A 12,892-nucleotide genomic window follows, 5' to 3' on the forward strand; every position below is an offset into this window, starting at 1 on the left:
CCCACAGGATCACAGGAGTGGGACCAAGGGCTGGACCTCAACAGGTGATCAAAAGAGCCAGGACTCCTGCTTGATGGGTGGTGGGCTGGAGAGTCTTCCTAGGAAGCAGATTGGCAGGGGAGCCTTAGGGAAGGTCCGCAGGGTCTCGCTCTATTGGACCAGAAAGAAGACTGGCTGGTGTCTGTCACATAGTATTAACACCTCAAGGGCGCACCTTACAAGGGAGTGAATGTGCCATGTGCTGACCATATGCTGGCCCAGCTCATGCCTTTCCAGAGAACTTCTAAAGTCCTCCCTGACTCAGTGACTGCTAGACTGGGGCCTCCGAGGCCTGAGCCTGTTATATCCTTATATCAGAATATCTGGTTTCAACCCTAGGACCTAGTCCAGGGTAGACACTGCCTTAGTACTTATCGAGTGAATGAATGAAGAAGAGAAAAGGGGGAGGTTGGGCCCTGGAGGAGTTGGAGATGAAGTTGGAGGTAAGAGGAGGTCAGAGCTCTTGCTCTTTCTCGCTCTTCCTCCTCTGGTGCCCCCTTTGTCCCTGTCCCTTCTCTCCCCATTCCCCCTCTTCCCTCCATGTGCCCATGGCCAGCCTCCTCTTCTCTTCTCTCATTAAACCTCTCCACGTGGGAAAAAAAAAAGGTCAGAATCAGACCAGAGCTCACTCTTCCCCTTTCTCTAATTCTGGAGGCATAGAAGGCTGTTCCCTCCCAGAGCCCGTCTTGACCTACTGCAACAACCCAAGCAGCTGGTGACCCCAAGCAGGGCTCAGGAGACACACCTGGGACAGGAGATGCCCCCTGGGGGTGTCCCATAGATGCTGAGCCTTTATCTATGCTTACCCTTCCTGCTGCCTGAGGAGTAAAGAAAGTCTCTGGACAGGGCTCATACAGACCAGCTGGGAGCTGTGTCACCAGAGACTGATCTCTGGTCTTTCATGTGCCTGGCTGGACTCTTAGCACAGGAAACTGGACAGCTAGAATCCAGGTGTCCTCCCAAGTCCACACAAGGGCAGGGGCAGAGGCTCAGGTGCCTGCTGAGACAATGGAAGAACTGGACAAGGAGCAGTGGGCAATCAGCAGAGGGTTAGCATGCTGTCCTACCATCCCTGCCCATTTCTTTTTTTTTTTTTTTTTTTTTTTTTTTTTTTTTTTTTTTTTTTTCGAGCTGGGGACCAACCCAGGGCCTTGCGCTTCCTAGGCAAGCGCTCTACCACTGAGCTAAATCCCCAACCCCCCTGCCCATTTCTAAGAAAGGACAATACCTGGGCTGGAGAGATGGCTCAGTGGTTAAGAGCCCCACTGCAGGGTTGGGGATTTAGCTCAGTGGTAGAGCGCTTGCCTAGGAAGCGCAAGGCCCTAGGTTCGGTCCCCAGCTCCGGGGGGGGGGGGGAAGAGCCCGACTGCTCTTCCAGAGGTCCTGAGTTCAATTCCCAGCAACCACATGGTGGCTCACAACCATCTGTAAAGAGATCTGATGCCCTCTTCTGGTGTACTTATATATAATAAATGAATAAATCTTTTAAGAAAGAAGGAAAGAGAGAAAGAGAAAGAAAGAAAGGACAATACCCCTGTGGACTGCCGGCTTCAGAACCAAGAATGCCAGTGTCCCTGCCTGCTAGTTTTCAGGGACCATGGCTGTGGACTTTTCAGCCCCTCTCACTGGAACCATAATCTCAGCTCAATTTACAGTACAGGCAGTGGCTTCTGAGGGCCATCTGGTTTACCTCTACTGCCAGGCAAAGGAAGATCTCAGTATTATTAGTCTGTAGCCAGAACTGCAATGGACAGTTCTGTAGGAAGGGCCTCCTTCCTTTGCAGACTTCCATTCCCCAGGGAATGCGGATTGTGGGGGGATAACTAGAGACCCCCGCTGTTGGGGCTCAGATGACTGGTTAGTCCTCCAATCCTGCGAGCTCTGCCTTACCTCCCTTTTTCAGCTGTGCTCTTCCATAGGGAAAAGGTCGAATAGCCCTTACTTTTTCGGTCTCTTGTCCTAACGTTGCAAGGTAACCAACCGAGTAGGACCTTTAAGAGATACTAGCTTCTTGGATGCCACTCTCTTACACCACCAGGTTTGAGGGGGCGAGTACCTTTTCCCCTCTCACCACCCTTCTAGCAGCTGGGGCACAGTTGGGGAAGCTCACACATCACCTGTGCCTTTCAGCAGGACCATGGGAAACAGGACCTGACCGGCGGCGGGCTAGTCCTTGCCTACCTCGAGCTGAGGGGTGGGGCTCCCCTAGGAGCAAGCACGGCCTCCGGGGGGCGGAGCCTCACCTATGCGGTGGCAGTAGTCAGCACAGCTCTGCTAGAGTCCGGGGTAGCACAGCCACCGCGTTCATGGCCCGCATTCCCCGCCACCGTCGCCTGGTCCTGCCGCTGCTGTGTCTGCTCTTCCAAGGCGCCACCGCCCTCCTCTTTGCGATCTTTGTCCGCTACAACCACGAAACCGACGCTGCCCTGTGGCACTGGGGCAACCACAGTAACGTGGACAACGAGTTTTACTTTCGCTACCCAAGTGAGTGCGGGCAAGGGTGTGGGAAGCGGAGACTCCAAGCCCAGGGTGTGTAAGGAAGGGCGTTGGTGGGTACTCCTCCCACCGAGATGACTGCCAGGGCTTTAAAACAGTCCCCTTTCTCTAGCGTCCCACTAGTTCCAGGCACTGCTGAGGATGGCACGTGCTCTAACTCAGGCTGAGGAAAGATAAGGCTCAGTCAGGGTCACACAGTAAGGGAAGCTGGGCTCTCAATCCAGTTGTAAGTAGGTCCAGTGTTAGCCACTATCTCACCTTCTATTGGGGCTCCTTTGTCTAGGAGTCCAGCTTGACCACAGGAAAGAGACTCTTGGTGGTACTGCCAGGGAGGGTGCTAGAGAAGATAACAGAGAGTCAGGTGTCAAACTCCCACATGTCTAGGCATCGAAGATTGGTTTCGGCACAGGTGTTCGAGGTTTGAGAGTGACACTGGACCGGTTTGCCCCATTCAAGGCCATCGTGAGGTGGGCTAAGTGGGACATTATTAGCTCGTCTCACAGTTTAAGGTGACTATGGTGTGTCCATTATCACCTACCATGGGTCACGCAGCTAGAATAGGACTCACACACCCTGACCACTGACCATTTGCCTCCCGACAAGGTTCTGGACGGGAAATTAATCCCCAGATGGAGACGGCATCTCCTTCAAGGTTGTAACTGAGGCACTGGACATCTGGGACCAAGCAAACTGCCCCTCCCTCTACTGCCCAAGTCAACCTTCTCTAATTCCAGTTCCCCATCCAAGTGACAGGAAGAAGCTGGGGGTTTGTGCCTCTAATCTCAGCATTCTGGTGGTGAAGGCAGGAGGATCTGGAGTTCAAAGCCAGCCTCAGCCACACCGTGAATCTGAGATCAGGTTTTGAACTACCAAAACCCCATCTCAAACAAATAAACAAACACCAAAAAGGAGTAAGGGAAAATGTCTCTGTTTGAAGGCCATGCGAATATAGCACATGGCTATTGGAACCCACTTTCTACAGCTGAGCTGGTGGCAGGCTGTTCCCCCTCACCCAGCTCTGGCCCCAGCAATGGGGACATAGACGGCTGAGTTAGACTTTGGATTGTGGCAGGAAGCACCAGACCCCTCACCAACCAACCTTTCTCTACAGTTCATTCCCAGTTGTAGCAGGGATTGGCAGCCACAGGCCTCCGAAGCTAGGATCAAAACCAAAGCCCTAAAGCTGGCCTTAGGTTGCTGCCCACTAACTGTCCACAGATGCTGGGGGGTGAGACAAGAGAAGGAAGTGAGCTTTGGTTGTCTGTCTACAAGGGACAGCTTCTCTTAGAGCCTCCAACCCTGTTTGTTCCAAAGCCCAGACTCCTGCCTTCTACAGCTGAGACAGTGCAGGGCTTTCCTTCCTAAGAGGGCAGCAAGGATCATGGGAAAAGAATCATGGCAGAGTTACTGCCTCCCTGCCCTGGTGTTGATCTCTGTGGACTTTGAGCCTACTGTTTGGGAAAAGCTAGGCAGGAGGGAGATGTGAGGTTCCTAAGGCCTGTGGCTTTGATGAGCCCGGTCCTCACCTGTCTCTGTGTCCAGAGGAAAGGGTCAAGGCCAGAGGGCGGGTAGAAACCACCCTTTGATTCAGAAGATGAAAAGAGTCTTTGGTGAGTATTGGCTGGCCAAGGTTGCGGGCATGGGTACCTAAGGGACTATCAGGAGATGGCCACCATCTCCCCCATATGCATAAGGTGGGATGGGCCCTCGGAATTCTATGCTCTACCTCTCTCAGATCAGAGTGGACAGAGAGCCAGGAAGGTCACTCCCCTCCCTACCCAAGAGCATACAGCCAGGTACAGAAAGAGTTGGCCAAGAGCCAGACTTCTTCGTTCTCCTTCTGGAAGCTCCCTCCGTGTTCAGGTTGCCCAGGCTTACCTTATCCCTTAGGTAGGGTCTCACGGTATAAGCCAGACCAGTTCTTAGACTTATCATCCTCCTGCCTCAGTTTCCCAAGTACTGGAGAATACACGCTTGAACCACCGTACCCCACCTACAAGCCTCTTACTCTGAAAAGCCAGTGATTCAAAGAAGGGAAAAGAGCCAGAGAGCAGCCCAGTGAGAGGAAGGGTTGTAAGAAACCTAAGGAGGTTGTCGGGAGAGGCCTGACTTACAGCAGGGACTTGGCCCAGGCAGAATCAGGACTATTTTAGGAGAGGTCGGGGCTGGGACTGTGGCCTGCTCTAGGAGGATTCAGCCTGTTTTCTGGAAGCTGAGGTGGACGAGGCTCTGAGATGGCAGCTCCCACTCTCCTCCTCTTTGTGCTTTATGGCTACCCTTTCCAGAGGAAGTACCTGAGGCTTAGAGAGGCCTCGGGTCATGTGTCCAAGGTCACGGGGTCAGGTGTATGGAGATGCTGAAATGACGGTCTTAGTTCTGGCAAAGGTTTGCCCTGTCAGGAGGAAGCAGGAGAATGGAGTGCAGTGGTGACCCCGGAGGGCTTTATTTGTTCCATCTGAGACTGGGGATCCTAAGCACAGGCTGGCCTCAGGCTCATTATGTAGTCAAGTCTGCCCTTGACTTTTCATCCTCCTGCCTCTACCTTTTGCATGGCAGAATCACAAGTGTGTGCCCCCATGCCTGGCTGGGATTGAGTTTTCAGTGCAAACAGAAGCATTTCAAACAAGCTCAGAGCAGTTGAGAGAAGTTCCTGCATGAATGGTCTTTGAGGCATGCCACCCAGCCCCCTTTGGTTTCCTTCTGTCCTTGGACAAGAACAGAAAGAGTTTCTCTTCCATGTTTGAACAAGGGGAAAGGACAGAGAGTCCTGAGAGACTGTAAGCTATCCTGATGTGGTGGCACATGCCTTTAATCCCAGCACTTGAGATCTCTGTGAGTGCTAGGCTAGCCTGGTCTACATAGTGAGTTCCAGGACAGCCAGAGCCAGGACAGTTCCAGGACAGACAGTGAGACCCTGTCTAAAACAAAAACAAACAAACAAACAAACAAAACACAGAAAGAAGAAACAGAATGCAGGCTCTAGCTAAGTTCTAAGTGTGTCTTTCTTTTCTGTTGTGTGTATGATGTGGGTGACCCTGAGGAATGGGCACTGGAGGTGTGGCCCCTGAGGAGTGGGCACTGGGGATGTGGCAGTCCATTGTGGATGGAGGCCAGAGGCCTCTAGACCACACTCCCTGAAGCCCATGGGACTGTAGACCCCAGTTGCAGGAGTGAGCAAGGTACCTATGCATAAGGTGGGATGGGCCCTCGGAAAATCTCTAGTCCTGTTCTCCGCTCCAGAACAGCAAAAGCTTTAGCTTCTCTCAGGGATCCTATTTGCACCCCAAAGTTCAGTAGCAGCTTTCAGCTTGCCATGCCTCTCAAAATCAAATAGCACAAAACACAGGCCTGAGAATCTGCCTCTTTCTATGAGAAATTCAGGATCATCCATGACAAAAATGAATACAAGTTGAATATCATTAGGAAAATCCTTGGAGCCAAATGTGTTTTGGTTTGGGGTGTGTTTATGTGTACATAGTGATCACATAAGTGGAACTCATGTCTAGACAAGCAATCCACAGATGCCCAACATACACCACACATGCAAACAGCCTGAAGGAGATTTCATGCAGCCTCTATAGTGAGCCCACGTTTTGCATAAAGTCCATTGGATGATGCCCACGGTGGGTGGGTGTGGAATTTTCCACTACTGCATCACACTGATGCTTAAAAACTTTGTGATTCTGGAGCATTTGGGGTTGCCAGTTTGGATAGTGAGCTTGCATGAGGAAAGACAAGCAGGGAAACGAAGCTTGACATCGGAAGAGAGGATCTTGGGTGTAGATGCATGACAGCGAAGCCTTGCTACAGCTCCCAAGTGGCCAAGGAAAAAGGTCACCATGAACGTGAGTTCTCATCAGAGAGCAGCAGCCTCCCTGTACAGGCTCTGATTCTCAGTGGGACTCCACCCTTGAGAGCAGGAACTGACTTCCTGGGTGGCAGCTGTACTCCGGAGCCCTGTCCACAGGTGCTTGGCACATCTGTTGTTCACAGGTGGGGAACAGACATTCTCAGGCAAGTGACATCTCTCAAGCCCTAGAGAAGAGAAATTTCTCAAGTAGAGTATGAGAGGAGGGGGTCTGGAGAGTACAGAGGCGTGGTGCCCCTTTTCCTCAGACGTTTACAGAAAGGGCCCTCCCACGGGCGATCTACTGGTGGGTTTTATCTTTGCTTTTTCCGGTTTGTTTGTTTTTTAAGACAGTCTCAGGGGCTGGAGAGATGGCTCAGCGGTTAGAGCACTGACTGCTCTCCCAGAGGTCCTGAGTTCAATTCCCAGCAACCACATGGTGGCTCACAACCATCTGTAATGGGATTGGATGCCCTCTTCTGGTGTGTCTGAAAATAGCTACAGTGTACTCTTATGCATAAAATAAATAAATCTTAAAAAAAAAAAAGACAGTCTCCACTCAGACATAGCCACAGCTGTCCTGAAACTAACTCACTGTGTAAACCAGGCTGGACTTGAGCTCAGAGAGCTCAGCCCACCTCTGTCTCCCCAGTGCTAGGATTAGATTAAAGATGTGCACCACCACATCTGACCTTGTTCATGATTTTTTAATAAGATTTATTTATTTTATGTATATGAGTACACTGTAGCTGTCTTCAGTCACACCAGAAGAGGGCATCCAATCCCATTGCAGATGGTTGTGAGCCACCATGTGGTTACTAAGGATTGAACTCAGGACCTCTGGAAGAGCAGACAATGCTCTTAACCCCTGAGCCATCTCTCCAGTCCCGTTCAAGTTTTTTATTTTTATTTTTTTTAAAATTTTTTTTGGAGATAGGCTCTTACTCCCTTAGCTGCCCCTGAACTTGGAGCAGTGCCTCTTTGGCACCACTGAGGTGTATAGCCATTGAGCATCATGCCTAACCCTCTACCTTCTTTGAAGAAAGATCTCTCTTGTTCCTATGCAGCTGTTGCAGACCTGCTGGACTGAGCTAGACCATTCTCTAATCTCGGTTTCCCTTCCCACCGCAGGAGGGCCAGGATCATAGGCTCGTCACCTTATCCACGTGGGCTCTGTGGCCATCAGACTAGCTTGTGTGGCCAGAAGGCATTTGTCTGCCATCCATCTCTCCACTCCCTGGCTCTATCTAACAAATTACTCAACACATTCTTTGTATAAATCTTATTTTCAGTATAATTGTATTATTCGTACTGGCGTTTTATGCAGGAAGCAAACAGAAAAGGCTTCACTCACACCTTCTTGTACAGAAGCCCCACTGATATGCCTGGCAGTTCAAGTAAAACTGCCCACATGTGGCCCCCATGCTATGAGCACAACACTTGGGCATTTGAGGCAGGAGATCCAGCATCTGAGGTCAGCTGGACTACACGGCGTGACCCTGTCTCAACAGAGCAAGTGTGAATTTCTTATAAAAAATTCAACGTATAGAGAGAAACAAACAGAAAGACAGACCTTTCTCCTGAGGGCGACGCATGACATGCAAATCATTGTAGGGGGTTGGGGGGGTCACTACACTGAGCTGTACAGCACAGTAGCCCCGCCCCTTCCATTCCTTTGCAGCGGGGGAGGACTCCTCAATCCCTGTTAACAATTCAAAGCCATTCGTAAATGATTTTTGTTTTGAATCTCTAAATAGGGAGATTTGAAAGATGAGAGATGAAAGTTAGACATCAAGAAGGGCTTCCTTGGGGCTAGGGAGATGGCTCAGTAGGTGAAGTGCTTGCTGGGTGAGCATTAGGATCTGAGTTCAGATTCGGCACACAAGTCAGGCATAGCAAGGTTCCTTCATGGTGTCAGCACAGAGGGCAGAGAGGGACAGATGCCAGGGCTTGCTGGCTGTCTCCTCTGGTCATGTTGGTGAGGTCTAGGTTCACAGAGCGGCCCTGGGTATGAGGCAGAGCATGGTGGAAGGGAACACATCTACCACCACACATGCACACACACACACACACACACACACACACACACACACACACACACACACACACACACCTTCGTGCACATACCTGGACAGGTGAGAAGGTGGACACACTGGACACTGAGGGAGAGGGAGACTTTCCAGGGAAGGAAGGAGAATCTTGTGTGTAGAAGATACAGGTCTGCAGCAGCAGAGAGAACTGACAGCTTCCTACTCGGGCGGGTGAGCAGATGGTGCGTCAGGTAGGTGAGTGGATGCTGGAGCAGGATGTTCTAGCTCCTTCTCGAGCAGGGACAGCAAGGGTGGCCTGGCCCTGCTGCTCCAGGCTGAATGCTTTGTTTCAGCCGCCCACGGTGGGAGGCTGTTATGCCTGGGGAAGAGGAGCCAGGCACTGGTATGGTAGCTGTTGGTTGGTGGGCATGGCCAGACCAGAGCAGGCCTCATGACACTCCCTTGGCTGCCTCTCCTTCCCTTGCCCTGCCCACCCACAGGCTTCCAGGATGTGCATGTCATGGTCTTCGTGGGCTTTGGCTTCCTCATGGTCTTTCTACAGCGGTACGGCTTCAGCAGTGTGGGCTTTACCTTCCTCGTGGCCACCTTCACCCTGCAGTGGGCCACACTACTCCAAGGCTTCCTCCACTCTTTCCATGGTGGCCACATCCACATTGGCGTGGAGAGGTGGGCAGTAGTAAGCCCCTGGCTCCCCTGAAGACCCCACTCCCCAAAGAATGCCAGCTCGGGTCCTGACCTTCAGGTCTGCCAACTGACCTTCCCTCTGCCCCATAACCACCCTCTCCAGGCCACTGTCTGTTCTCGTTGTCTAACCTGTGTCCCTGGTACTCACACATCCATCCCATTAGGCCTCTGTCACCAGAGCTCCTAGGAGGACAGGCAGCAGGTGAAGAATGGCCCCTCCTACCTGCTGCTGCTTCAACCTAGGGTGGGGCTTAGCCCATTGCTTTACAAGGCCTCCTCCCTCCTCGCCAAGGGTGGGTGGTACCCATTGGATACCCAGGGAGAGGTGCCCCAGCACTGACTCTCCTCACCCTGCCCTGCGTGCCCCACACCATGCCCTCTGCGGAGCCACTTCAGAACCACTTTCCTTCCACCCCTCCCGCCCTCCGTGACTGCAGTTTGATCAACGCTGACTTCTGTGCGGGCGCTGTGCTCATCTCCTTCGGGGCTGTTCTGGGCAAGACTGGGCCAGCCCAGCTGCTGCTAATGGCCCTACTGGAGGCGGTGCTGTTTAGTGTCAATGAGTTTATACTGCTCAGTCTCCTGGGGGTAAGTCTGGCCAGGAGTGGGTGAGACCTGGGTCAGTCCAGCTCTGGTTTAGGAGAGGTGGATGGAGGGCAGGGGCTGCCTCACCACCTCTACCCTTCTGCCCAGGTGAGAGATGCTGGAGGGTCCATGACCATTCACACATTTGGGGCCTACTTCGGGCTGTTCCTCTCACGGGTCCTCTACAGATCCCAGCTGGAGAAGAGCAGGCACCGCCAGACCTCTGTCTACAACTCTGACCTCTTTGCCATGATCGGTGAGGCCCGCTAAGGTGAAGTGGCAGGAGCTGCAGAGCACCAAGGAAGGTCTTCTGCACTGCCAGCTATCTTTTGGGTCCTTCCTACTTGCGTTCTGAGGGGCCTGAGATCTGCGCTCATCACTGCCCCTAACTTATGACCCAGTCCTGGGGGTACACATACGTCCATACCAGGCCCTGGGGTCTTCCCAAGTTCACCTCAGTCCTACTTGAAACTTTCCTGGGCTACAAAGCCTACATGCGTGGAGCCATCCCTCACCCCTGCAAAGTTGGTATTCTTCTGTGGCCCTGCCGGCCCTGGCCACCTGTGCTTGCTTCCTCTAAGGACCCCTTCTCCTCACAGCCCCACAAACCCTGCACTTTCAGATAGGAAATCGGGCCCTGGATCACCCCCAGGGAGCAGTAGGGCCTGTTTCCTCCAGGTTCCCTCCTCTGCTGGCCTCTGGCTTCTCTGCTCTCCGAGCCTGCCATCCGAAGCTCATGTTTCTTTTGGGGTGTTGAATATGGCCTTCAGTTCCTGCTCTTGCACAAGCAAGGCTAGCTTGACTTCCTTGCCCACTTCAGAGAGGCGGTATGCTGGGGTGGAAGCCAGAGCGTGGCATGTGCTAGGCAAGTGTTGTTCTACTGAGCTCTGCCTTAGGCCCTTCCTGAGCTGTTAGGCCTGCTGGGCCATGAGGCAGGCATTTACAGGCCTTACTCTCTCAACTCTCACCGTAGGAAGATGGTGTTTTTTTAATCATTTCCAGGAACTGGTGAGGAAATTTAGTAATAACTGATCTGTAGTGCAGCGCCCCCTGGTGACCTGGATACTCACTAGCGCATGCTCACCGTGGCTACCCACTTGTTTAGGGACCATCTTCCTGTGGGTTTTCTGGCCCAGCTTCAACTCCGCTCCGACAGCGCTGGGGGATGGGCAGCATCGGACAGTGGTCAACACATACTATTCACTCACCGCGAGCACCCTCAGTACTTTCGCCCTGTCTGCCCTTGTCAGTGGGGATGGACGACTGGACATGGTATGGGGAAGTGGGTGGACAGCCCGACAAAGGGAAGAGCCATCTAAGTATGGAGGTCCCCAGGGGCAAGCACTGAACCTCCGTCTGCAAGAAGGGGAGTGGTGTTAGATCAGGAGGGGAGAGCATATGAAGGTTGGTGGCTAGGGTGATGGAAGGATCTAGAAGTAATAGATGCCACTGTAATGAGTGTGGCTGGGATGTGTGGGTGTGATGATCTAATAAGATACCTTGCCGTTTTTGTCCTTTTAGGTCCACATCCAGAATGCAGCACTGGCTGGAGGGGTTGTGGTGGGGACAGCAAGTGAGATGATGTTGACACCCTTTGGGGCTCTGGCAGCTGGCTTTCTGGCTGGGACCGTCTCCACCCTGGGGTATAAGTTCTTTACGGTATGATTGCTTCTCAGCACGGGGACCTGGACCAGTGACAGGATTCCCAGTCCTTCTGCTACTTCCCCACCAGGTCCTGGATATGGGTGAGTAGGTTGACTCTCCACTCTGTTTATCCACCCGTCCTCCAGCCTATCCTGGAGTCCAGATTTAAACTGCAAGACACATGTGGTGTTCACAACCTCCATGGGATGCCAGGGCTACTGGGGGCCATCCTGGGAGTCCTGGTGGCTGCGCTGGCCACCCATGAGGCTTATGGAGATGGGTGAGTCCTCCCTCATGCCTCTGAAGTGGCTTCCCTTCTTCCTTGAGAGCCAAGAAAAAACAAACTTCCCATCTGTTCTCATCCACCCATTTGGCCATTCACCAATACAGTGAGAGCCGAGGACCTGCCCCTGCCTGACCTCCTGGTCAGTGCCATGGATGGCCATTAAGTAAACAATTTCAAGAGCACCGAGCACTCCTTCAGGACCAGTAAGAGATAAAGACCTCTGGGGTGAGCTAGGAGTAGGGCAGGCTAAAGAGGCCTTTGACTAGGTGCTGAAAAGTCTGTGGAGTTGGCTGGCTTAGGAGAGGAGGGAGCTTGAAGTGGGCCTAACTGAGCAAAGGTCTGGGTGAGAGACATTGGGGATCCCTGGACACCCTCTGGCTGCCCATAGGCACGAGTGTCACATTGACCAGCCCTATTCCATAAGCATCTTTCCCTATCTGGTCTCCCTTCAGCCTGCAGACTGTGTTCCCACTCATAGCCAAGGGTCAGCGCAGTGCTACATCTCAGGCCATGTATCAGCTCTTTGGAATGTTTGTCACACTGGTGTTTGCCTCTGTGGGTGGCAGCCTTGGAGGTGAGTGACTTTAGCTGGGAAGGGTGTCAGGTGAGAGCCCCAAGGAGGGCTACCCAGGAAAAGGGGCAAGGGACACTTGTCCTTCAGGTAGGTTCACTTCCACCAAGATCCTCTCAGAACACCAGCCTGTGCCAATGAGAGAGCAGCATGGCCTCTGAGTGAGGAGGTGCTGGGTGTAAGACCACACCCTCCAGAGGGAAGAAGGGCTCCTCTCTGGGTTGTGGGCTGACTTTCTTATACTGCTCCCTTGTGCCACTAGAGGGCAGTCCAACCCCAGCGGTTGGAAAGAGGCCAATTCTCACTCCCAACTCCCCCAAATCTCTTCTGGGCAGCAGCAGACAGAAGGAAGGAAGGAAGGAAGGAAGGAAGGAAGGAAGGAAGGAAGGAAGGAAGGAAGGAAGGAAGGAAGCCTAGCTCACCTGGAGTTCAAAGCATTCCACAGAAGCTGTCCGCTCACTGGCCCCTAGGTCAGGCATTCCCTCCTGATATCTGGCTTTAAGAAAAAACCTGATGCTGTAACATCCCTACCCTCCCACACCCACCCTCGTCCCGAAACTCTCTATGGTCTAGTTCTCCAGGTCATGTTTCATGCGATGAGTGTCCCCTAGCCCCTCCCATGTGGAAGGCCACAGAAAGATGAGCATTATGCTTCACAACAGAATCACGATACAGCTGCAAACATGANA

At 52.6% G+C, this 12,892-nt stretch overlaps 1 protein-coding gene across 6 annotated transcripts in view; it reads left to right on the forward strand.

The window, feature by feature from the left end:
* Positions 1–2,261: 2,261 nt before the first annotated feature.
* Rhbg (Rh family B glycoprotein) overlaps positions 2,262–12,892 on the forward strand; it is an 11,388-nt gene continuing 757 nt past the window's right edge. Inside the window, exons 1-11 of one of the 6 annotated variants that reach the window (XM_032898099.1) lie at positions 2,262–2,523; positions 8,913–9,099; positions 9,555–9,705; positions 9,811–9,958; positions 10,808–10,974; positions 11,224–11,361; positions 11,493–11,626; positions 12,085–12,206; positions 12,542–12,547; positions 12,588–12,673; positions 12,777–12,884. In XM_032898099.1, the coding sequence (XP_032753990.1) occupies positions 2,346–2,523; positions 8,913–9,099; positions 9,555–9,705; positions 9,811–9,958; positions 10,808–10,974; positions 11,224–11,361; positions 11,493–11,626; positions 12,085–12,206; positions 12,542–12,547; positions 12,588–12,673 (1,317 nt within the window). In that variant the 5' untranslated portion in view covers positions 2,262–2,345 and the 3' untranslated portion in view covers positions 12,777–12,884. The other 5 variants (XM_032898098.1, XM_032898097.1, XM_032898100.1 and 2 more) reach the window with 5 other exon arrangements.

This window comes from Rattus rattus, chromosome 3, assembly GCF_011064425.1.
Source record: "Rattus rattus isolate New Zealand chromosome 3, Rrattus_CSIRO_v1, whole genome shotgun sequence".
NCBI classification, from domain to species: domain Eukaryota; kingdom Metazoa; phylum Chordata; class Mammalia; order Rodentia; family Muridae; genus Rattus; species Rattus rattus.